General features: G+C 44.3%; 1 protein-coding gene across 1 annotated transcript in view; it reads left to right on the top strand.

The window, feature by feature from the left end:
- Positions 1 to 25,160, top strand: part of VPS41 (VPS41 subunit of HOPS complex) — an 876,961-nt gene that overhangs the window by 319,238 nt on the left and 532,563 nt on the right. The window contains exon 5 of the mRNA XM_086964855.1: positions 19,768 to 19,842. Coding sequence (XP_086820981.1) covers positions 19,768 to 19,842 — 75 coding nt within the window. The remainder of the gene's footprint in view (positions 1 to 19,767; positions 19,843 to 25,160) is intronic.

The raw sequence follows: 25,160 nt of genomic DNA, 5'->3' as shown, positions 1-25,160 counted from the left end.
TCTAACACTATATGAACTTTTCTGAGAAGCTAACCGCCATCCCTCAGATCCTCTCACAAGATCCCCCCATGTAGCGTTCTAGCGCCAACACCCCACCCCTTCCCTGAAGAGCACATCCAGGAAACCATCAAAGACTTTGATCCTCCAAAGCAGCTGTTCAGATCCTTTCCACAAGACCCTAGATCCCCTTCCTCAACTGTCAAAGCACCTGGCACTCCGTGCCAAGAAGCTCTCGCCTCCCCTATGAAGCAGTTTAGGCGCCCTATCTTTGCCAGACACCATGATGCTATAACCCTTTTTCTGGGCCTCACAGTCATTGACCTGCCTGGATGCCTAACCTCAAGTCACTTTTGACCTTCACAGCCCATGTCCGTAAGAATGTTCTCAGCTACCTAGCACACTAAAGATCAGGCAGGTACCAAAATTCAGTACACAGCAGGTGGCATGGCTTGCATTGCTGTTCTCAGTTTATGCTCATGGAGGGAAGTCAATGCAAGACTCACACTTAGGATGTAATGTTGTGTAATTGCTCCTAATAGATTAATTAAAAAGATTAACAACACCTATCAAACATGCATTGATCTGTCACTATTGGGAGTGGTCGGGTGCCAATACATTTTTTCAACAGCCCAATGGTGTGAGGTCACAAACACCCAGAGGCCGGGTTGAGACTTGAAACAAGCCTTCAGGTCTTCCCTCATCAGTGGGGATCGCCCAGGCTTGACTGGCTAGTCTGATCTGAATATTATCCTATGTCAGAATAAGGGATCATTAATTTAATTAAACACTGCAATGCTTATTTTATGCCCATCAGTGCAGGTCCTAGCCAAGGTGTTCCTTTTTTAAACATTGCTTTCAATTTTCTCATAAAGGTAAGTATGAAGAACACTGGAGAAGGTTGTCCAGTATGAGCTCTTGGAAGCATATGAGAACTAGTTTATTGTCTGGCATTTGATAGCTTTACTGAGTCCAAGATGGGCTGAAAGCAATTTTTAGTTCATGCTTTTCTCACCCATACATCCGAAGCAACTTTGAAAAATATATTGCTTGGTCAAAAATAGTTCACAGCGTACCTGTGAGTGGACGTGTGGAACAGGGACAGTGTTGAGGATGTGGGAGGGCAAAACGGAAGTGGTTGGAGTTTCAGGCTAAAGGGTACAGATAGTAAATCTCTTGCTACGGCCATAGAGAGATTATTTTCTATCCACGCCCCAGAGAACCAATAATGTCAGCCACTTTACTAGCTTTATTTCAACATCAGTATGGGGGCCTCCCAGCCTTGCTGCTCATGCCAGTAAAAAGGTTTCAAGATCATATGAACGAAGCTTTAATATTTCCTATGATAATATCCTTTCTCTTACGGGAAAGATGACCACTCGAGTAAGAGTGGCTCCTCCACTTGGAAAGAAAAAGCAGATTGATACTATCTGCCAGTAGTTTAATTGTCTCGGCTCCTTTTAGTTTTGGACTTTTTTGCTATACTATTGGCTGCAGTTTAGTGATTCCCCAGTGCGGAGTGGAGATGATGATATCTGAAGGCCATGGACAGTGGCAGCTCGTCCTTATTGACGTCAGTGGGGGCCACGCTCTCTTTGTATTCTGTCAATTAATTTATTACACTAATAGTGAACAATATACATATTATATTTTTCACTATTAGTGTAATAATAATGGAGTTCAAATAGCTGAAATATGGCCCTCCCTAGCAGAAATGTTTTTAAATGTATGTTGTGTACTTGCTTGCGGGTGAGAGTGTGTTTATGTGAGAGAGGTGTGTGTGTGTATGTATTTGTAAGCGTGTGTGAGTGAAAGAGAAGGCCAAAGGGCATTTGATGCCACTTCCGCTACCCCTGGCATTTTGATGAATTGATGTGCATGCTGAAGTCCCATGGCAAGTTGGGGTCAACACAGAGTGGAAACAGTGTTGCTTGGCTTTGGATATGATAGCTACAGCTTTACAAAAATACACTGTCTTTGAAAAGGGTGTGCAGACCTACTCACCATTTTTGGTGGAAGCCTGTCTTCAGACAGCAAAGTGACCAGAGGAATCGGATGTCAAGGAGCGAGTCAGTCTTGCAGAAGACCTGACTGGAGAAGACATGTTGGCTGTGATAACGAAGGTAGCAGTTGCACAAGTAGAGGAAGAATTGGGTGACATGAAAAGACAAATCCTGGTACAAACCTTGACAACCAGTTAAGTGAGTAGGAATTAGTCACAACCTTTGATAAATCCTCTAATTAGACCAAACAGGTTAGCAATTCATTGATCTGCGTTTCGGCTGGCAATTTTGCTATTGTGACATTATTTTAGTGAGTTACTTTTAAAATTCTATGGCAGGGTGTCAATTCATTGTATCTTAAGGAATCAATCTTTTTTATTAATGGAAGACATAGTTGATAGACACAGCTTCCTGCCTACATCTTCACGCCGGCAGAGTGATTAAATAGTACATGACGCAGCGTGTATAGCCAACAACCAAGAAGTAGGCCGGATAGTGAGCAGGACTGGTTCTGAATAGTAGTACAACTTCTGGGGTTTTAAACAACAGGTAAAACCTCGCCTGACAACAGTGCAGATAAAAAAACAAAAGAAAACCCCTCCCACCCCGCCAGACTCCTGCCACCTGTGGAAGACCAGCGAGCTCTGACCTGGAGGGAAATCAGGGTTGTCCACTATGGGCGTCATCGGCGAGGGAAAAGAGGTCCAGCCTTTCTACTGCGCCACTCTGTCCCAGATCCAAAGTGTCTGCGCTGTGACTGGAGATGAATAAAGGCCCCATGCCCTATGTTTGCGAGGTAGCCATAATTCCCTCCAAATATTACTCCCTGCAACCGACTGGTCCATAAAATGTCAGTGCTTGTTTACATAGGCCTGTTCCACTCCACTATACAGCGGAGGTTGAAGGCCTAATAGTAGCCCCTAATCAGAGGTAAGCCCACTCCACCCTGGGTTTTCGTACTAGTCATCTGGGCAAGCGAAAGGGGCAGCTTCTTTCCATTCCACACAAACTTATTAATGAGATTCTGCTGTTGCTGGAGTACGCAGGGTGGTGGAGACAAGGGAAGTAACTGGTAAGTATAGAAGATGCGGGGGAGAAACGTCCTCTTCACCGCTGCTATCCTTCCAAACCATGCCAGGCGCAAACGAGACCAGGTGTCCAGCGCCTTGGACGTCTTTGCTAGGAGGCCCTCATAGTTAAACGAGAGCGAGCGGGCAATAGTGGGAGCCAGTCGGATGCCAAGGTATAGTATATCTTGGCTCGTCCAGGTAAACGGAAATCTTACCTGCATCTCCCTCATCTCATCAGAAGGAATACCCACGTTTAGGATAACCGACTTAGTCAAATTAACCTTTAAACCAGAGACTATGCCAAAGGAAGTGAGTTCTGCCAGCAGTGCTGGCAAGGTGGTTTGGGGCCTCATAAGGGAGAGAATAACGTTGTCTGCGTAAAGGCTATTCTTATGGATATCCCCACCAAATTTCCACCCTTGAATACGATTATCTGCCCTAATCCGCTGTGCCAAAAGCTCCATGTAGAGCGCAAATAAAAGAGTGGATAGGGGGCATCCCTGCCTGGTCCCTCTAGCTATTGTAAATGAGCGGGACCTAGTGCCATTAACTTGTACAAAGGCTGAGGGAGTGTGATATATGCAGCAAATCCACTTAACAAAATTCTCTCTAACCCAAAGCGACGCAAGGTTTCAAAGAGAAAGGCCCATCCCACCCTGTCAAACACCTTCTCATCGTCAATAGCCAACATGAAGGCCTGCCGCTGCGATCTTTGGGCGCTATTGAGGAGGTGCAAGAGCCGTTTAGAATTATCCCCACCTTGCCTGAATGGAATAAAGCCAGATTGGTCAGGCTCTACCAGGTCGGGCATGAGAGGGCTAAGGCGAGCGGACAGTATACCGGCAAAAATGTTTGCATCCACATTAAGTAGAGAAATGGGTCTACATGAGCCACACTCTAGGGCATCCTTACCTGGCTTCAGGAGGACCGAGATCACTGCCTTCGACATGGAGGTGGTCACCTTACCGGACTCCAAAAAAGGGTTAAACAACTTGGGTAAAAAGGGAGCTAGCTCCGCACAGAAGGCCTTTTTAAAAGAGGCCGAGTAGCCGTCGGGTCCCGGGATTTGGCCATTTTCAGCTTAGAAATCACTGAGATCACCTCTTCAACCCAGATAGCTCTATCAAGCCCTGCAGCAAAAGTTTCAGACAAGCAGAAGCTTCAGACAGAGGGGTCACAACTCCTCAGGTAGGCACTCGAACCAAGCGCTGAGGAATCCTGGCCTGGGTATAGTGAGGCGTAAAATGTACGGAAGGCCTCCAAGATCTGCGCATCAGAAGACCGCTCGTCTCCCCAAGTGTCCCGAATAGCTCAGATAAGCATGCTCTGTGTCTGCGCCCTCAGTCTATGTGCCAGCATTTTACCGCACTTGTCATTGCTGGGGAAGAATTTATGCCTGAGTCACAATAATGCATATTCCACTCGATCCAAATCCAGATGTATAAGCACACAAAGGTGCTTCTCTAGTTCTCCCCAAACCCGGGGCGCCCTTGCGTTTATGAATTGATTCAAGCTCCAGCACCTCTTTTTCCAGCACCCCCGCTTTTCTTTACGAAGATTGTTAAGGGCCGCCACAAGAGCTATAAGTTCCCTTCTGACTACTAGCATTAGTGCCCCCACACCGATGACAGAGAAGCGGAGCCCACATCATTAAGTACTAGATAATCCTTGATTACCCGCTTAAGGCGCTGCAGATTCTCCTCCGAAGGTAGCAGGGATTCACGGAGACGCCAGCTGGGGGAAAGCTGCGCGGCGGCTGCTCTGGGAGGAGTGTAGCGATAAGGGCGTGGTCTGGGAGAAAGCGAGGTTCTATCGTAGTAGTATGAAGCTGAGGGTACAGGGTTGCCGAAGAGAGAAAATGATCCAAACGGGCATTCGGTTTGTGTGCCGCAGAGTAGTGTGTAAAATCCCGCTCCCCAGGATGGTGAGACCACCACACATCGGTCAACCCATTATCCCCCAATGCCCTTATCGGAGAGTACCCATGCTTGGTGCGTGCACTGCCCTGATTTATCAAGCCCCGAGTCCATAACAAGATTAAAATCCCCCCTATTAAAAGCGCTGCATTGCGAGAGGTGAGGACTTCCGCAAGAGCGGACAGGAGAAAGGACTCTTGCTGCATATTTGGAGCGTAAAGTGTGGCTACAGTAAAGTAAGTGTCCTCCCAGAATATTCTAATACCCAAAAAGCGACCCTTTATTTCCCCAACAGTTGCAAGTACCTTGCCAGAAAAGCGGGCACCAAGTAAGATAGCCACCCCATTCAGCTTAGATGGCCCGAGGACCAAAACTTTTGAGGGAAGCGTTCTGTCTCGCATCCTTGATATATCTTTCGAAAGGAGATGGGTCTCCTGTAAGAGACATATGTCGCCCTCTACACTCTCCAAGAGGGACAATACCGCTCCCCTCTTCACTGTGTTGTTCAAGCCTCGCACATTGAGGCTAACAATTTTAAGATCCCTACCCATCCCGAATGTGGGACTTAAGCTGCAGACCAAGCCGAGTCATGGTAAGGCCAAGTCAGAAAACCAAGCATAAGATACAAAGTGCATTCCAATAACAATCTCAAAGCAGTGGCTGGTGCGGAGTCCCCAAAACAATAAACCAAAAACCAACCCCCCCCCCAGATAGAAAACAATGCAAAAGTCCTAATAACGTACATGTAATCTGACCAAAGTCAGTCAGAAAAAGGGTAGACCAGAAGGGACAAGGCCCAAGGCAGCAGGACCGCCCAAGAAAGGTAGTAACCCTGCCCACGGCCAGCAGAGAGGCCATCAACAAGAGTTCAGAGCAAGCCTCCGATCCCCCTGGCTCGCCCGCAAAGAGTCTCTCCCTAAGTCTGTGTGGAAGTACCTCGTGGTGTGTCTGGTCGATCTGTCACCTGCGACAGCGAGGTGTGAACTGCTCTTCGTTCCTTGTCTTGCGCCGCTTGATCAGGTTTCCGTGGCACGGCGCCTTTTCCCAACCTTCTGCCATTCTGTTGATCGTCCGCGGCTCGGTGGTCTCGACTGGTCATCCTGCGTCAACGTGGTGTCCTCAAACCCAAGGATCCCATTAAAGAAGTTTTAATTTGTGCTTGAAGATGATACGGAAGGGATGACCCCACGCATAGGGAATTCCTTGTTCTCTAAGATATGTTGTCACCACCTTGAATTCACGTCGCTTGACCAACGTAGAGGCCGCCAAATCCTGGTAGATAGCCGGCGAGTGTCCCCTGAAGTGTAAGGGCTGTGTCTCCCTCGCCAGTCACATAATACGTTCCTTCAGCTGAAAGTCGTGCGTACACGCAAGGATGTCCGGCGGTGGGGAATTGGTTCCCCTCGGTAGGCCCACTCTATGCAGGCGATCTATTTGAATATCCATATTGTTCGACTCCGCCAGCACCTGACGGAACAGTGCCCCCACATAGCAGCGCAGATCATCTCCTTCTTCCTTCCACAGAACACCCCGGATCCTCACATTTTTATGCCGGGACCGGTTTTCAAGCTCCTCGGCGTGGGCCTGCAGATCAAGATGTTGTTCCTGCAGGGTCATCATATCCTGTTGAAGCTGGTGGAGGTCCTCTTTCCGGCTCACATCATGTTCGTCCAAAGTGGCCACGCGCTCCCCAATACCATCCACATCTCGCCGCACGTCTTGTAGGTCCGCGGCTAGTTGATCTTTGATATCTTGGATGTCTTCCTTAATTACTGCAAATAGCTCCATCATAAACATTTTTGTGGCCGGAGCATCATCCCCCTCACTCAGAGTCTGCACTTTCTCCCCCGTCATGGAGGCTGCCACCATTTGCTGGACTGTTCCCATGAGGCACAGTGTCAAGACTGATTTGCATATGGCCATGTCTGAACTGGGGTGGCTTGGTGAGCAAAATAACGATGGATTAAACCCAGATCTGTGACTGGGGGGTGAGTGTTTTGCCATTGTGCAACATTCCGTACGATCATCTTGTGTGTTTTGCTGTTCACCCTATGTGGGAAGGGTATGCCCAGACGTGGGTCCCGTGCTCACTAAGCCACTTGAGTCAAGCGATCCTGGCTGAAGACGGCTGATAGCCAGAAACCGGTCCTAGAATGCTTGATTCCCGTCCAGGGAAGACATGGCTTGGCAGTTCGGGCTGGGCTGTTCCCATGAGGCAAAGGGTCAAGACTGATTTGCATATGGCCATGTCTGAACTGGGGTGGCTTGGTGAGCAAAATAACGATGGATTAAACCCAAATCAGTGACTGGGGGTGAGTGTTTTGCCATTGTGCAACATTCCGTCCATCATCTTGTGTGTTTTGCTGTTCACCCTATGTGGGAAGGGTATGCCCAAACGTGGGTCCCGTGCTCACTAAGCCACTGGAGTCAAGCTATCCTGGCTGAAGACAGCTGATAGCCAGAAACCGGACCTAGGATGCTTTATTCCGGTCCTGGGAAGACATGGCTTGGCAGTTCGGGCTGGACTGTTCCCATGAGGCACGGGGTCAAGACTGATCTGCATATGGCCATGTGTGAACTGGGGTGGCTTGGTGAGCAAAATAACGATGGATTAAAACCAGATCTGTGACTGGGGGTAAGTGTTTTGCTATTGTGCAACATTCCGTCCATCATCTTGTGTGTTTTGCTGTTCACCCTATGTGGGAAGGGTATGCCTAGACATGGGTCCCGTGCTCACTAAGCCACTGGAGTCAAGCTATTCTGGCTGAAGACGGCTGATAGCCAGAAACCGGTCCTCGGATGCTAGATTCCGGTCCAGGGAAGACATGGCTTGGCAGTTCGGGCTGGACTGTTCCCATGAGGCACAGGGTGAAGACTGATTTGCATATGGCCATGTCTGAACTGGGGTGGCTTGGTGAGCAAAATAACGATGAATTAAACCCAGATCTGTGACTGGGGGTGAGTGTTTTGCCATTGTGCAACATTCCGTCCATCATCTTGTGTGTTTTGCTGTTCACCCTATGTGGTAAGGGTATTCCCAGACGTGGGTCCCCTGCTCACTAAGCCACTGAAGTCCAGCTATCCTGGCTGAAGACGGCTGATTGCCAGAAACGGGTCCTAGGATGCTTGATTCCGGTCCAGGGAAGACATGGCTTGGCAGTTCAGGCTGGACTGTTCCCATGAGGCACAGGGTCTGCATATGGCGATGTCTGAATTGGGGTGGCTTGGTGAGCAAAATAACGATGGATTAAACCCAGATCTGTGACTGGGGGGTGAGTGTTTTGCCATTGTGCAACATTCCGTCCATCATCTTGTGTGTTTTGCAATTTGCTTTAGTAGCACTTCTTTTAGCGATTTCTCCTTTCTTTGGCGGGTCGCTGCCATAGTCACTGGTCGCCCCAAGCCCTCCAGGCACTGAACGCCAGCAGCGTAAAGAGGGACACAGAAAGGACGAGACGCTGCAGTGAAGGGCACACCGTCTCTGTCTACTTACAAGTATAGCCCTCCTCAGAATAAGGTATGGCAGCTGTGTCTGCAAGAGTCCGCCGTGGCCCACAGCATCAATGGCTGGACCTGGAACCCTGCCAACAGCGCTACGCAGGTCTCACGCGGTGGGCGGTGTGGGCGCTGGTCTAGTGCAAGCAGAGTCCATCCCTGAGTGTGCAAAGCGCCAGGTGTCCCTCAGATCACCGGCAACTCTTTCCTCCAGACTAAGGGCACTCTCCTCATTAGGTGGCAAGCCCCTCACAGCAGAGGACTCAGGCCCCCCCATCGTTGCCCACGTCATCTAGCCACTAACCTCCAGAGGGAAGCGATGTCACGGGCGCCTAAGCGGTGAGTAAAATGGCGGCTCTCCTCCAAGTCTGGCTACCAGCGCCCAGCTCGTACTTGAGGTCAGCGCGTGTGATCAGTTGTCCAGTGGGGCACGAGGGCTATGAGTCCACTTCCACAGGGTTCTGACCCGTCGGACTCCCCCCACAGCGTTCCTCATCACCAACCACCACGGGAGTTGCGGACCGGCTCCAGGACTGTAGCGGCAAGGCGCGAAATGGCCGCTGAACGCCGACAATACACTTAACAGAGCCCCGTTCTCCACTAACCACTGCCACAAGCAGCGGGGGATCGTACCTCGAGGCAGCGAATCCACCAGCACCCTTTACGACTGCCGTCCACCGCCACCAGCAGTCACCGCCGACTCAGCCTCGCTGCAGCTCACCCTCTCAGGCGACCCCCAGGCGCTGCTTGTCGTCAGGCCTCCACCGCGACTTCCAGTTTCTCTGCAATCGTAAGAGTCGGGAATACAGACACTGATGCCTGGAGGTGCACGGAAACGAACCGGACACCACACACCGTACAAAACAGCAGTGGAGAGGTGCAAAAACAATGCTAATGCAAGGCGAGAGCGGAGAGACTCGAAATCGCTCCCTGCTACGCTACCATCATCTCATTGTATCTTTAAACAGAATCCTAGGCATATCCTTCACCTTTAAAGTTTTTTTTTCAGAAACCGCTCACTTCTTTTGTTGGCGAAATTAGTTTAGCACAGTCACTGATGGGACTGCAAGGATACAATCGAGAAGCATAAATGGTACTGCAACATTTTCTTTTTCATTTTGGGCTTATTGTCTACTTAAATGTCTTGGAGCCTGATTTAGATCTTGGCAAACAGGTTACTCCGTCACAACGGTGACGGATATCCCGTCTGCCGAAATATAAATCCCATAGGACATAATGGGATTTATGTTTCGGTGGACGGGATATCTGTCACTGTTGGGACGGAGTAACCTGTCTGCCAAGATGAAAATCAAGGCCTAAATCTGTTTTTGCATTGTGGTTTTCTGGTCAGTAGAGGTCTATGATGATGATTTGTGTTTAAAAGTGCACCTAGCATAGTTGATGTTGATTTGCGTCCCTGGTGTTTTTTAATACCCCACTTCTGATGATTGGTAATCACTGGGAAAGGTAATGGCTTGGAGCTCCTTTCCAAGGACATTATAGTTAAAGCTGGAAAGAGTGTTTTACCAAAAGTGAAAGGCAGCCAGATGGATCTCTTTAGAGAAGATATCCCAGAATTGGACCTACATCAATTTTTAAAGGCATCAGGCTTCCACAAGGTTAGAAGAAGTTAAAAAATCATAAATACCAGGGACCGTATTATGAATACAGCACACTTTGCCGGTTTGTGCTATGGTGCACCTTCCAAAAAGTGCACCAAGTGCAAACAGGGACAGTGTGCCATCTTAGAAAGAATGCACTGCCCACAGGGCGGTCACAAACTCGTGCTGCCCTCCTGGCAACGCATTCAAGTGAAATACGGAGCAGTGTTTTAAAGCTTCCCTGTGTTTGACAGTGCAGGCGGCAACCGGCCTGCACTTTCAATAGGAGAGAGAGATCCCATTGCAGGCAGGTGCAGTAAGTGACTGCACCTGCCTGCAAGTGAATGTCTGCGGGGGCCTTAGGACCCCTTTTCTTGCCTCCAAAGGGCTGCCTTCAGGAGGCATACTGAAAGTGTGCCACATTTTTTGGAGCACTTTCAGTGTGCCTTCTAAAGTCATTTTTGCTTCAGTGCCGGGGTCCATAAAATGGTGCGGGCACAGAGGCAAACTGATTCTCTAATTTCCATGAGGCTCTCTTATTGTAGCGCTGATGCAAAATGTGTGCCAGCACAATCTGTATTACAGAAGGGGACGCACAAGCGACTGCGGCCCCCTCTGTAATACCATTGTACCCTGGGGTCGCACAAAGCAGGTGCACATGCCTGTTGCTATCACTCGGCGAGATGTATAATACAGCCCCTGAGTAGTGTTAGAAATGTGATGTGTAGCGATCTGCTTTGTTTTTTTTAGGTTAACAACAACAATAATCAGTATATTGTAATGATGTATAAATGACATCATAATGTGAGATGTAAAAGAATGTCAAGAATAAAGAATGTTGAGGGAACATTCATGAGACATACCAGGACAGATATGGAAGCTGATTTACAAGCTCCATTAAAGATATATTAATTAATTATATTTATTGTGTCTAATGGATTTCTTTACATTGGCGACGAAGGGAGAAGAACATTTATAAAGAAAGTGAAGATTTTCCACAAAAGGAACTTATTATGGAAATTTTCTAGAAGAATTTACATGACTGGCTATTCACTGGATTTACATAAAGGACTGCTGATTGCAAAAGGAAAAACTTATCAAGGCAAAGATTATCAAATTGGTGATTTAGGTTTAGTTAAACAACAGCAAGTTAACAAATCACAAACTAGATTTCACCCAATGCCTTTAGAAGTTACAAAAATACATGGAACAGCAGTGACTGCAGAAAATGATAGCAGAAGAATTACACGAAACAAGTCTTTCTTTAGGAAAGTTGCAACAGGCAATGTACAGAGAAACATACAACCAAATGATCAACAAGATGAGTGGATACAAAGGAGATCAGGAAGAATTTCAAAAAGACCCGAGAGACTAATTGGACAATGTATGAATATTCTCGTTTTCCAATTGTAAACTTGATATCATCTACGTCTACTTCAACAGTACTTCCAATATTAGATGAAATATTCTCAACATGGGGAATACCTAGTTTATTAAAAACAGACAATGGGCCACCATTTAGTGGAGAGGATTTTGGAAAATTTATGAACTATTTGGGAATAGTACATAGGAAGATAACTCCAATGTGGCCAAGAGCAAATGGAATGGTAGAAAGATTGATGGCAACAATTAAAAAGGGAGTACAAAGAGCAAAACTCTCACAGATTTCAGTAAATCAAGCTTTGTGTCAAATTTTAAGAGACTATAGAAACACCCCTCATCCATCAACTGGGAAGTGCCCTTCAGACTTAATGTTTGGGCAATCAAGGAGAACTCGATTACTACAATTACCTGCAAGTCCACCAAAAGCCCATGAAGAAGTCTTAAAACAAGACAAAGAGGCCAAAGAGAAAATGAAGTACTATGCAGAAAAAGGAAAAACTTATCAAGGCAAATATTATCAAATTGGTGATTTAGTTTTAGTTAAACAGCAAGTTAAGAAATCACAAACTAGATTTCACCCAATGCCTTTAGAAGTTACAAAAATATATGGAACAGCAGTGACTGCAGAAAATGATAGCAGACGAATTACACGAAACAAGTCTTTCTTTAGGAAAGTTGCAACAGGCAATGTACAGAGAAACATACAACCAAATGATCAACAAGATGAGTGGATACAAAGGAGATCAGAAAGAATTTCAAAAAGACCCGAGAGACTAATTGAACAATGTTAATATTGAACAATGTTAATCTATTTATTTATTTAAATTATTTCACTTATTTTAGGGGGGAGGGGGGAGAATATAATGATGTATAAATGACATCATAATGTGAGATGTAAAAGAATGTCAAGAATAAAGAATGTTGAGGGAACATTCATGAGACATACCAGGACAGATATGGAAGCTGATTTACAAGCTCCATTAAAGATATATTAATTAATTATATTTATTGTGTCTAATGGATTTCTTTACATATATCAATTCATTTAAGTTAGTTGTTTTATGTGTCTTTTCCAAGTGATCAGCCTACATATGTTTTTAGGAAAATAATGGATTTAAATATTTCATGATCGGATTTGTATTTCATGTAGGCAGGTTTTTTTTTTAGACCTGTTATGGTTCTGTTCACCATGGTGTATCTGTTACCCACTTCTCCAGATCACTATAGTAGTGTATTCTGAAATCCTCATTCCCTAATTTAAACCCTAGAAATATTGTATTCCTCTTCTCAAGAGTAGGTATGGGGCAGTGAGCATGGAATAAGCCTTGATGAATCGCCAATAGAGACGATAAAAACTCCAACCACTTTGTCGCTCCTTCAGGCTTCCCTTGGTTTACCTTCTAAGACAGTTGTAGTCTTTCTCAACCTTTAAGGAACAAAGCAAAGCTCTGGATTTTGACAAGTTCAAAATGATGTGTTGATTACATACAGGCGTGATGACCTCATTGAACAAGGGCTGGAATGCAGTTGCATAGTCCAAAGTTCATTATGAGTTACGTGTAATGCCCATCTCAGGTACAACATGCCATTTTCTCTTTGCCTCCATGTTACACCCTCACCAAGTTTAGGCTCCTCACATATCCAATTAAGGACTGATTTGGACCCTTGGGCTTGCTGAATTAGGACACTTATCAGTGGTAGCAGTATATGTATCTCATGTAATTGCCTGTAGTCAACACATATATAAGGTTAAGAATATTTGTTTTTGCTATGAAGAAAATAAGAGTTCCAAATCATGATGTCAATTAATAAATGAAGCAGTTGACGTATAAACTACAAGGCTCTGTACCAGATCAATATAGGAGGCATAGCTGCAATGGGAAAACAGCTGATATTCTTCTCTGCCACTAAAGGCTTTTCGATGATCTGACAATGTTGGTGTGAGATTTGCTCAAAGTTCTTGGGCAATCAGGTTTATTTTTTTTGTTTTTTTTAACTTTTTTTATTGAATTTCTTTAGTGACATTATTAATCAGAGATACACAATCAAAATTCATCATAAAACATCTCAAGCCAGCAAATACAAAAACAAACATCAATTACAGTTGACTTCCATCTACGATGTCCCATTTACAAATTAATCAAAGTAAGCTCCCCAGATTTTATCAATTTTTTTTACCCCCCCTACCCTCAATGCATACGTTTGTTCACTTTTCCTGACTCTCCTCATTTTCTGTAACCAGTCCTGCATGGATGGGATCTGTTCTGACCGCCAGTTCTGTAATACTAAATATCTAGCCACTACCTTTGCAATATATACTAGTTTGGCCAACTGATCAGAGAGCTTAAGATCTGGATCAAAACCATACAACATTAATTTTACATTAAAAGAAATTATAGCCTTGTAATAAGTTTGTAAAAAAACGAAAATTTCATCCCAGAATATCTTGATTTTAGTACAGTGAACCATTATGTGAGACCAGTTGGCAGGGGCATATAGTAAGCATCTAAAGCAGTTGGATGGATGGCTAACATACATTTTAGAAATAATCACCGGTGTACGGTACAATAGCCATTTGCCGAAAAACAACATTCTGCACCAGTTGACTCCCCTCAATGTGCTAAAATTAAATTTATTAATTGTCCTCCAAGCATTCAAGGATAGTAAATGGTTTTCTTGTTCCTGCCATTTTTTAATTGCTTTTAAACTAAGATCAATCTCCCTGCTCTGTGCTAAACAGCGCTTCCATTCCCCGGGTTTCCTTAACCCTTCATTCACAAAAAGGTCATTGGACAATTGGGTTGGCTGATTGAACTGTAAGGGATCAAATTGCCCTACATTTTTAAAAATCATATTATAAGACCCGAGCAACAGAAAATTTCCGTGAATTAAACATGCCATCTCTATCGGGGTCATCCACATTCCATTTCTTAAAAAATCGGTTACTTTAATGAATCCTACCCTTGCCCAATTTTCAACTATGTCGGACTCTACTTTAATCCCTATAAAAGAGAAAGTGCTAGCTGGCATAAATGCGGAATTAAAAAGGGAGAGAGAATATCTTTTAAGCATGGCCGAACGTTTTTTAAAAAACCATACCCAGGTCTTGTAGCGAACACATTTGGGAGATTTGAGTACCTACAGAGGGGGAGGTAACTGGTTTGCAGGGCAAATTAAATCAAAGAAAACAATTATAAATAAGTTTTGGCTTTGAGATAGGTTTTTGAATCTTGACATATATTGTGCAAAATATGCATTATAATAGTCCCTGAGGTTTGGTAAAGAGAGACCTCCCTGTTCTGACTCCTCATAAAGAGTTGCCATCGCGATTCGAGGTGTTTTTTTCGCCCAGACAAACGCCGAGAACATAGATTCTACCTTAGAAAAAAATAGTCCTAGCAAAAAGCAAAAAATTGTAGAAAACAGAAAATTAAATAAAGGGAGAACGGACAGTTTTATTAGGGCTATCCGGCCCAAGATTGCCAATGGCAATGAATTCCGCCGTCCGAACAATGTGCAAATCTTTTGCAGAAGGGGATCAAAATTATATCTATACAGATCTTGGACTGAAGCAGAAAAAAAGACCCCAAGATATCTTTTAGCTTTATCATTGATGCGACTTCTTATATCGGGATGCAGTTCTGGGTCTCTACCTCCACATACCAGAATTTCAGTTTTCTTCTTATTAATCCGATATCCCCCCAAAACCTCATATTCTTTTTTTTTTGGGGGGGCAATCAGGCTTGAAATTTTTTCGAAACTACAGTTCTCAAATTGATTTTAAGACCAAATGGGACAACATATGTGTTTTTTTAAACCTGTTCTTTCCAGATGTAATGCCTGAACATTTGACAAAAAGCGCTGACCAAATTAACACCAAAACAATAAAATATTTCTAGATGGCGCAAGTCCTTTCTTCTTTCCTACAAAATAACCTGTTAAACACTTCTTGCTGGGAACTTGAGCAATTCTTTATATGCCTGTAACGGGAAAATATCTATTTAGGGGCCTCAATAGCTTTCCCACCCGACCCCACAGATGTCCCCCTTTTTTCCCACCTCCCACCATGCACATATCTACACACGCTTTTTGACTAAATTGCAAAATTGTTTTAGAAGAAATTAAGAGGTATGTAATGCAAGTTTTGAGCACATTCAACACAAGTTTTAGTTACAGCTATTGAAACTGTTGCAAATGAGAACTAGCTCTCATTTTAAATATGTATGTACATTCATAGAATTACTCACTGAAAAGTGAAAAAGCATTGTTATGCACATTTCGGTTCTCTGCTCAGATTGATTATAAATTCCCTGAATCAATATCAGAGTTTCTCTAAAATAGGTTCATGCAAAACCTGACAAACACTAAGATAATTCGGTTCTAGTAATTTGCGTGAAGAATAACTAAATCCGTTACCATGTGCTGCTCCTGACCGCACACTTAACAGCACTGATGACTTGTTGAATGACCTCATTAATGATATCTCTGTGATTCATCACACCCTAATCACATTAATAACAGCAATACGAACAAAAATATTATGAAATGCTGTTTGCACCAGAAAAATTTAAAGAAATGGTGAAAAACTACAATCTGTGCCTCCAAGGAGCTGGTTCAGTGGGGCGAGACCACCTGCATGACAACCCTCAAATTGTGAGACCACAGAGCCCATTGTCCTCTTAACTTAGACCCTGCTTAGAGGGAACTGGGCATATGGTCATTCTTACCCAGCCCCCATGTCTCTGAAAGATGCTTTGCAAGACCTTTCGCCTCACATGGTCATTGGTTAATATGTGATGCATGAGTAAAGGAGCAAGAAATAGTTGAAGGCCATAATCTGTATCTCCAAGTAACTGAATATAACCCAATGACGTGCAGCTGACAATGACCAAGTACTGGGGTTTGTGTCCCCTGCAGAGAGTTGAGAGCAAGACCCTGATCACCTCAGACTTAGCCTACACTCGGGCCCAACTCTGGGAATAATCTACTGCCTTTGGCCATATGCAACTTTGGTGGTCCACAGGTTATAACCCACTTTACTTAGCCTTCGACATGCACACAGCTATTGTTTCCATATAAACCGCTCCCTGCAGTCATGCTCGCAGGCTCGAGTGCAGGACATAGAACACTGCAGCAGTCATTGAGTGCAGTGCCCGGCCGCAGGATAGGCTGTATGCCAGACATGCACGGGATGGTGGTTAAGCGATGGACATACCCACTGTACCTGCCGTTCAGTGGGGTTTGAGAACCAGCCTGGCAAAACGTCCATCACCTGTATGCACATATCCGCTGCCATGACATTTGGCCATGGCTATGTACAATGAGAGTTGCAAACAAGCCCTATCCTTCAGCCAGCCCTGTACCCACCATGCGTTCTCTGGTGCGGGGATTAATCTGCAGTATCTGGTCTTCTACCCTGGTTTTATGTGTTATAATTAGCAGTTAGCTTTATGCCCATTGATCAAGCATTGAACTCACTCCCCCATTGTGGACATAACCCACTAAAGATGACCATGGATGCTCAGCCCCCATGTGAAAATGACCCCTTTCCTTTTTCAGTTGCCATCTGCATTGGGGGTCGAACACAGATCATGGGTTTTGGCCATGCCCTGCGGCAAGCTCCTTTGTGGGTATAGCTTACTGTGCATATATGCTGCAGCCGGGTATGGGAGAAGGACCTGCGCCAAATCCATGCGCTTGCAGAGCTTACTGCGCAGTCTTCAGCCATGCAAATGTGCACTGTGGATTTTTTTTCTTTTTAGGTCTCGCCTTTACCATTCCGCAGGAATGGGAAATAGGGAGAATTCAAGTCGGCAAAATCCACTTCAAACCACGGGCTTTCAGCCACGGTTTTCTTTAAGTTCACGTAAATCACGTGATTAAACATGCACGCGCATCAGCAGCATTTCTCCTGCAGGCTCGCAAAAGGCTCTCCTCCCTCCCCACATCAAAGGCATCAATCATCCTCCCACAGGCTTCCCCAGCGCTGCCCCGCCCCCTGCTTCACAGGCAGGCCATCTGTTCCCTGCCAGACCTCTCACACCTCCGTCACAGCATGCCTGTGTACTTCAAAGGCTTATCACTTCACACGGCCGGCCGCAGGCCGTGCAACCAGAGCACTTCAGTTGGTGCGCAGCCCCCCTCCCAGCACTGCCTTGTTACTCTCGGCAGCCGTGAGTCCCTAAACACTTTTTATATTTAATTAGCAGCAGCAGCATTTCTCCTGCGCCAGGCCACATCAAAGGCTCTGTGCCACTTTCACCCACACAGCGACACTTTCAGACACGCAACGCCACTCACACCCACGCAAGCCCACCATCACCCACGCAATGCCACACTCACCCAAGCAACGCCACTCACCCAAGCAACACCACTCACACACGCAACACAACTCACCCACGCAACCCCACTCACCCACGCAACCCCACTCACCCACGCAACCCCACTCATCCACGCAACGCCACTCATCCACGCAACGCCACTCATCCACGCAACGCCACTCATCCACGCAACACCACTCACCCACGCAACACCACTCACCCACGCAACGCCACTCACCCACGCAACGCCACTCACCCACGCAACGCCACTCACCCACGCAACGCCACTCACCCACGCAACGCCACTCACCCATGCAACGCCACTCACCCGCGCAACGCACCCATGCAACGCCACTCACCCATGCAACGCCACTCACCCATGCAACGCCACTCACCCATGCAACGCCACTCACCCATGCAATGCCACTCAGCCACGCAACGCCACTCAGCCACGCAACACCACTCAGCCACGCAACACCACTCAGCCACGCAACGCCACTCAGCCACGCAACGCCACTCAGCCACGCAACGCCACGCAATGCCGCTCAGCCACGCAACGCCACTCAATGCCACTCAGCCAAGCAACGCCACTCACCCATGCAACGCCACTCACCCATGCAACGCCACTCACCCATGCAACGCCACTCACCCACGCAACTCCACTCACCCACGCAACGCCACTCACCCACGCAACGCCACTCACCCACGCAACGCCACTCACCCACGCAACGCCACTCACCCACGCAACGCCACTCACCCACGCAACGCCACTCACCCACGCAACGCCACTCACCCACGCAACGCCGCTCACCCACGCAACGCCGCTCACCCACGCAACGCCGCTCACCCACGCAACGCCGCTCACCCACGCAACGCCACTCACCCACGCAACGCCACTCACCCACGCAACGCCACTCACCCATGCAACGCCACTCACCCACGCAACGCCACTCACCCACGCAACACCACTCACCCACGCAACACCACTCACCCACTCAAATCCACTCACACCCACGCAACACTTCGAGACCTATTGGCAACGCCAGTGCTTGTTGTTTTTACGACCTACAGATCCAGAATAGTCAAATGGATTCACAGCCATCAACTTGGACTCCACTTCTCGGATTTGAATACGCAGAGTGCACAAGCACAAAATGATGGCTCTGTGGAACAGCTGAGCAGCTGGCAGAGTTGTGGATTCCACGGGGAAAAGTATTACTGTTTTCTTTGTTGGGTAAAAGTATCCAACCGTGTTTCATCCCTCCACCCTGGGGAGTGTTTGCCTGATCTCTTATTCTCTCCCCAATGTCTTTGCCATGCAGGATCCATGACAATTTGCAGCGCACTTGCTGTGTGTGATGATACCTACAATAAAACATTACATTTATGACCAACCAATCACATTTTGATGAACTGTGGTCCTTTTAGAATCTGCTAATCCCACTCAAGGCAACAAATGTCGTTTGTTTAATCAAATTTTTTTTTTTACAAATTTACAAATGTTATTGATGGGTTTTGCTAATCCCAGATGGTTACTCAGGCTGACAAGATGCCTCTATTTTTTTTATTTACCCTGACGACTACGGAGTATGGATTTTCACAAACCACATAAACGATCGTCAGTTATAACAGATCACTTAACCTCATCATCGTCTAGTGGAAATCTGTCCAGCAGTTTTTGCTGTAGATGCATTGTTTTTTGTCTGCAGGAATTAACATGGGTTAAATCCCTTTATAACGTTTGCCCACTTGACGGATCTTTACGGTGTTCCCCATGGTCGACTCAATGTGGAATGCGTTTGACTAAAGCTTTGGAAAGTTTTATGCAGTTTCGATAAAAAGCACAAGAGTTATTCTGATATACATATATAGAATCATATATATATGCAAAATATTATTTTATTTTTTCCAAAATGTTCCCATAACCTATTCAGGGGTTATTTGAGGTAAACTTTACAAATGTGTCTATTTTTGTTTTGCAGAGTCAGGTGAAGATCAATCAAATCAGCTTGGATGAAGACGGAGAACATGTTGGGATCTGCTCTGAGGATGGCAAGGTACCAATCTATGTGTAACACTGGCTACATGGGAATGTAAGCAATGTATACTTAACATGTTCACCACGGAAGAAGTAGCTCCTACTCGGAGTGAGAAGCTGAAGCAGAAAAAACACTGTGCTCATTCATTCAGGAAACTCGCCCAATTTCAGTTCTTATAATAAAAAACAAATATATTTTGCACCTAAATGCCGTAGGGAAAGTAATTACAAGACTGTCAATATTGTTACTGCTATTAGGCTGATTAACAACAGTGATGGTAAGAGCAGAGCATATCACTTTCATTATTTTTGCCATGATGCCAGTTGTACTTCAGCCACTGTTCCTGAAGGACAGTGGTGTTATGCTGTGCAATAATAAATCTACAAAATTGGATTTTGTGTGCAGGATTTCAGCGCGTTGTTAATTTCTAACTTCAGACACAGACATAAAGACGCATATCCATAACGAATACATTTTGCACATTATGGAATTCATTGATGATCAATTATTTATCAGTTTATCAAAAGAATAAAGTGGAGAGCAATAGAAACATTTAATAAATGTGAAATCAATATATGTGCAGTCCCCTAACAAAAAATCCTGCCACGTACATCTTCAGCAGATAGACATATATCATATGTGTCATGCAGCTAACAATTATCAGTATCCCTCTGAAACGTGGAGCTATGACATATAGAGGTTCTAATGATTGATTTTTTACCACGGAAGAGTGCCTTTTCGTTATTGTTTTAGTCCACTGGCTTCTCGAGGATAACCTCCTATTCGTACGCCTTTAATAAATGAGATGCCCAAAAATGGATTCCAATAAATTATTTTAACATTGCCTGGGTACAGTCCTTATTTCTTTCTGAAAAGCGGGTTTTATGGGTTTTTATTTGCGGTTTATTATTTTTATTATGTCAATTGCAAAATGTATATAATGAAGGTCTGGACGCAATCTTAGTTGGAACAAAATGCTGTACCAGTGGTTGACATGAAAAAAACAAGATATAGCCCCTTACATGTTTTACTCCAAGTCAGTTCTGGGGTGATATAATTGTAAATGATTAAATCTGGCATTGCAGCTTTCAGATATACAGAAACTTTAAATAGTTCTGGGAATGGTAGATCTAAAAAATGGCGCATTAATACCACTTTTAGTCCTGTAGCCCATCCACCATATTGTTTCCGTCCATTAACTTGTCAATGAGATGGATAGGCCCAAGTTCAACCCTTCAGAGATCATTTTCCAATTTTTACTACATGGCATTTTACTGGAACTTCTGCAGCCTTTGACAGATGTTTCACAACTACTATCCTCAGTTAGCTTCTGCCTACCTTTTAGGCACTTCCTTGAACTTTACTCACTGCCTGAGGCGGCAAAGCCTAGCCCTTCTTTGAAAGTCTTATCTTGCTGAAAGACTCTGTATGGAAACTGCAAAGCAGCAAATGACTGCAACTGGATTGGTTATGAAGTGAAAGAACTATACAGCATCCATCGTAGATCGAATGCTGCTGCTCACAGGAAGAGGGTGGCCCTTAAAGCTCTTTTGGCCTCGGTTTAAAGTAAGCAAAGGCTTGAATAATATTGGCAGCCTAGTTCTAATCTTCCCTCAGTGTTAGGCCTGTGTTTGTCTTCCAAGCAAACAAACTGCAGGCAGAGAATGTAGACCTACGTTTTCCAGGTTTTCTTTGACAGGGACAAACAGGGAGTCTGATTGGTCCAATTTTGTTGCAGTACCTTGCACTAGTCCTTTCTGGAGAGTAAACCAAATTATTTTCACCAAAGCTTTGGCCAAATGTAGCAATGTATTATTATAAGTTCTCCTTTGATGGAAATGGCTCCTCTTTCAGCCCTCATAATAGTTTCCAGGGTGAATCGGAAATGCCCACCACTATCCACAGAAATCTTTTCTGTTGTGCGTAGTACATCAAGCAAAACCTCTCCCCATTGTTTTGCTTTGTAGACCAATGGGCCGTGCCAGGTAAACAGCCATGGCCTTGGCTATGTAAGAATTTTCACATTTGGAAGTAAAATAGAGCACTTTCTGTTCACTTGATCAAGGTCAATTTGAGACATTTTCTTTGTGGTTAACCCAAGTGCCCTTTTGGGAAATCATGCTCCTTAACTTTATGCAGATTTTTTTTAGTCAGGACAAACCTTTAATCCAATTTAAATTCCATCCAAATGGAGTCTCATAGATTGTATTCAGTCATTGATGAAATTGGGGAATGTAAGACTTCGTTTTGGGAACCCGGATGTGGGCTTGGCTATACCATCTAAATGAATACTGTATCTGAGGAGTCAGATTCTAGACCAGACATGCCAAGACCTTGTGATTCTACATTGCCTCTAAAGCTACTATGTAATGTACTAACTTCTCTTTGTAGCATAATTAATGAGGATCAAGAATACAAGAGGATTCAGTTGGCAGAGAGGGAAAGCCTAATGGAGATTGGGACATCAGGAGAATTGGTGCTATTATATTATACTGAACTAGAGTTCATGTGAATGTTTTGTGCCGGACCCGCCCGAGATGAAATGAGATCACTACATACCATGATCAAGAAGGTATCCATGATGGTCAAACTGGAAACAAAGCAAGGGTATAATGATATTTTCTGTTTGATTATATAAACAAGTCCCATATTACTGTGATCAAAATGCTATATTTTAGGAACCTATAAGAAGAGGACATTATGATGAAATAATCTCAATTGGCATCACCAGATGGTGTAAAAAAAGAATGTAATATTTCAAAATATTCCCCCAAAAGTTGTACAGGACAAACTAAATCTGACTTTGCACTATCAGCAGCTAGTTAGAGATACTTCAAAACCTTGTCGCTTCTGTGTATGGTTGGAAACTGTACAACTTTGGATTGAAAGTCTCTGGTACACACTCGTTGCTGAATGTCACCAGTGCTCTTGTAGTCATGGCTCAACATTGAAGCTGGTTGTGGTAAGAGATGTTGAAATGCAATCAGACCACAAAAATAAGACAGCATTATTAAAACCTGATTAAAATTAAATCTGGTTTGCAGTGAGGCATTCTTGAGAAAGCCCAAGTGGTTTACCATCGCAAATTATAGTCCCCAAGTGCAGGCAACAGTTCTGGATGAGCCACTTGATGCAGACTTCAATTTGGTTTGAAGATATATGAATCCATATAAAATTCAAAAAGTTAACATTGAGGTGACTTTTGTTTCTGTGCGTACAAGAAGGAACTATTCCTAGGTGCAGTTACCAGAGGACAGGCATATGATATATTTTGTTATCAAATCTTCAAGCTTCCTATTAAGTATCCCAGATATAACTAGTAGGAGAGAGTAACTGGACGATCTAGTCAACCAAGATTATAAACTCAGAAAAAAGTCTTACCCAAGGATTAAAGCTAATCATTCTCTTCATGTCCAGGTGGGATGATGATAGGCCAGTCACCAACAGAAACAGGACAACAGAACAATGCATCAGCAAATATGAGCACAGCATTGTAAACACAGGCCACACACTGATATTAATAAAAAAGTATCCCTTTAAATTTGCTATAGAAAATATGCAGGGACATAAAAAAACAGTTGTCTTAAAAATTAAAAGAAGGCTGATCCCTTTCAGGCTGGAGGCCAATTCTGGATCTTCTGGATCTTCTGTTCCTCAGCATCTTGAAGTACAAGAGAGATTATTCTTAGCAGCCGTATATCTATATGACAGAGAAATTCACATTCCAATTTACCAAAAACACATAAAATGCCTCTGGTGCCAAATGCTCAGAAAACATTATCCAATAAAAATGCTGCCAATCCACTTGAGCATTTGCTCAAAGTGTCCCCCCTACTAGTAGTTCATTTGGTCTTTCCTTACTAGCACCATCTGTCTCTTAGAGGAACAATTTTGGCATTGTTAGTACTTTTAGCTCTTTTAAATAAACAGAGCCTGTGAGTTAACTTAAAGAAATATTGTTTGAATGAAAATATATATTGATAGTCACTTATTGCAATTCAAGTAAGGTGCATGTCCACCCATATGATCGAAGCTCGCAAACTTTACTGAATGGTACAAGGTGTTAAGCAGAAAAATCACCATTCCTCTTAGCCAGTTCTTTGCCCTGCTCTGAAATGACCAGCATGCAACATTTATCCAGTTAATTCCTCACTCCTGGTTTAAAATGCAATTCTTTCAAGAACAGTTGGAATTGAGGTTGTGAGTAAGTGTGTGATTTTTTTTTACGGTTAGTCCAAAAATATATATCTAGATCTGGATATGCAAGAAACATCTATGGACTGAGGGACCTTTACATGGCAGTAATCACAGATGCTACTTTTGTTTTTTTTTACAAGGGAACTACATATGAGAGAGCGTACTTCTAAAAGCCGCCGGACACAGGAATAGAGAAATCTCGCTATAACTATTTTGAAACTCAGAGTAGGTAACTGGTACTACAACCATTTATACCAAGCATCTAGGGCCTAAAAGTGAAAACAATGATGAACAATATATCTATTCTGTGTTAGATTTAAAATCAGGGCAGACACTTCATCAAAGCTTAAGTATTGTGTATTTTTCACATCATTCATCTGATTTGGAACACTTACCAGGTGTAGTGAGCAACCCAACAAGTGCCTGAAGCTGTGACCTAGGAATATACCTTCAGTGGAAATTTTATGGAGCAAAAGTGCATCAGTGGTTTGCCATATCGAGCAAGCCTCAGATGTCTCTCTCTGTTAACCAAGAGGAATGTAACTTTAGACTCGTTGAAAACTGATATTAAAATCATAACATTCTAGTGGAAACATGTTGATGCCCTGGTTAGAATTATTGGTCAATGCTTACCTAAGGACAGTCTTAAAAGCCTCTAGCAGCATAACATTTGACTGTACCGAGCCTTCATTTTACTGGAAATATTGGTCTGTGATCAGGGCCATCTTAACAGCATTATAGGCCTCCGGAGAAAGCAGTGCACTGGGCCCTGCCTACACAACCACTCAACGGAATAAAAATGTTTAACGGTAAATTAGTTTTCAAGTCTGGTCTGCATGGGGCCCCTATGCTCGTGAGGTACCCGGGCAACTGCCTAGCGTGCCCATGCATAAAACGGCACTGGCTGTGATCATTTGCAAATAATCTACAGTTTCCTGGTCTTTTTTGGGTGGGGGAGAAAAAGAGGTAGAACGATTGCAAATACAGGATTACTTAAGCATCCGATCAGCATCATTATCTACAAAGTCTTATAATAGGTCAAATTATCCTTATTTCACACTTATCCTTATTTCACATTACTGAGGCATACATTGTGATACATAATTCATTGCCATAAAACTGCATTAAAGATTTAAATT

This window comes from Lissotriton vulgaris, chromosome 4_1, assembly GCF_964263255.1.
Source record: "Lissotriton vulgaris chromosome 4_1, aLisVul1.2, whole genome shotgun sequence".
Lineage (NCBI taxonomy): Eukaryota > Metazoa > Chordata > Amphibia > Caudata > Salamandridae > Lissotriton > Lissotriton vulgaris.
Note: the sequence above shows the minus strand (reverse complement) of the source record. Positions and strands in the feature narration are given on the sequence as shown.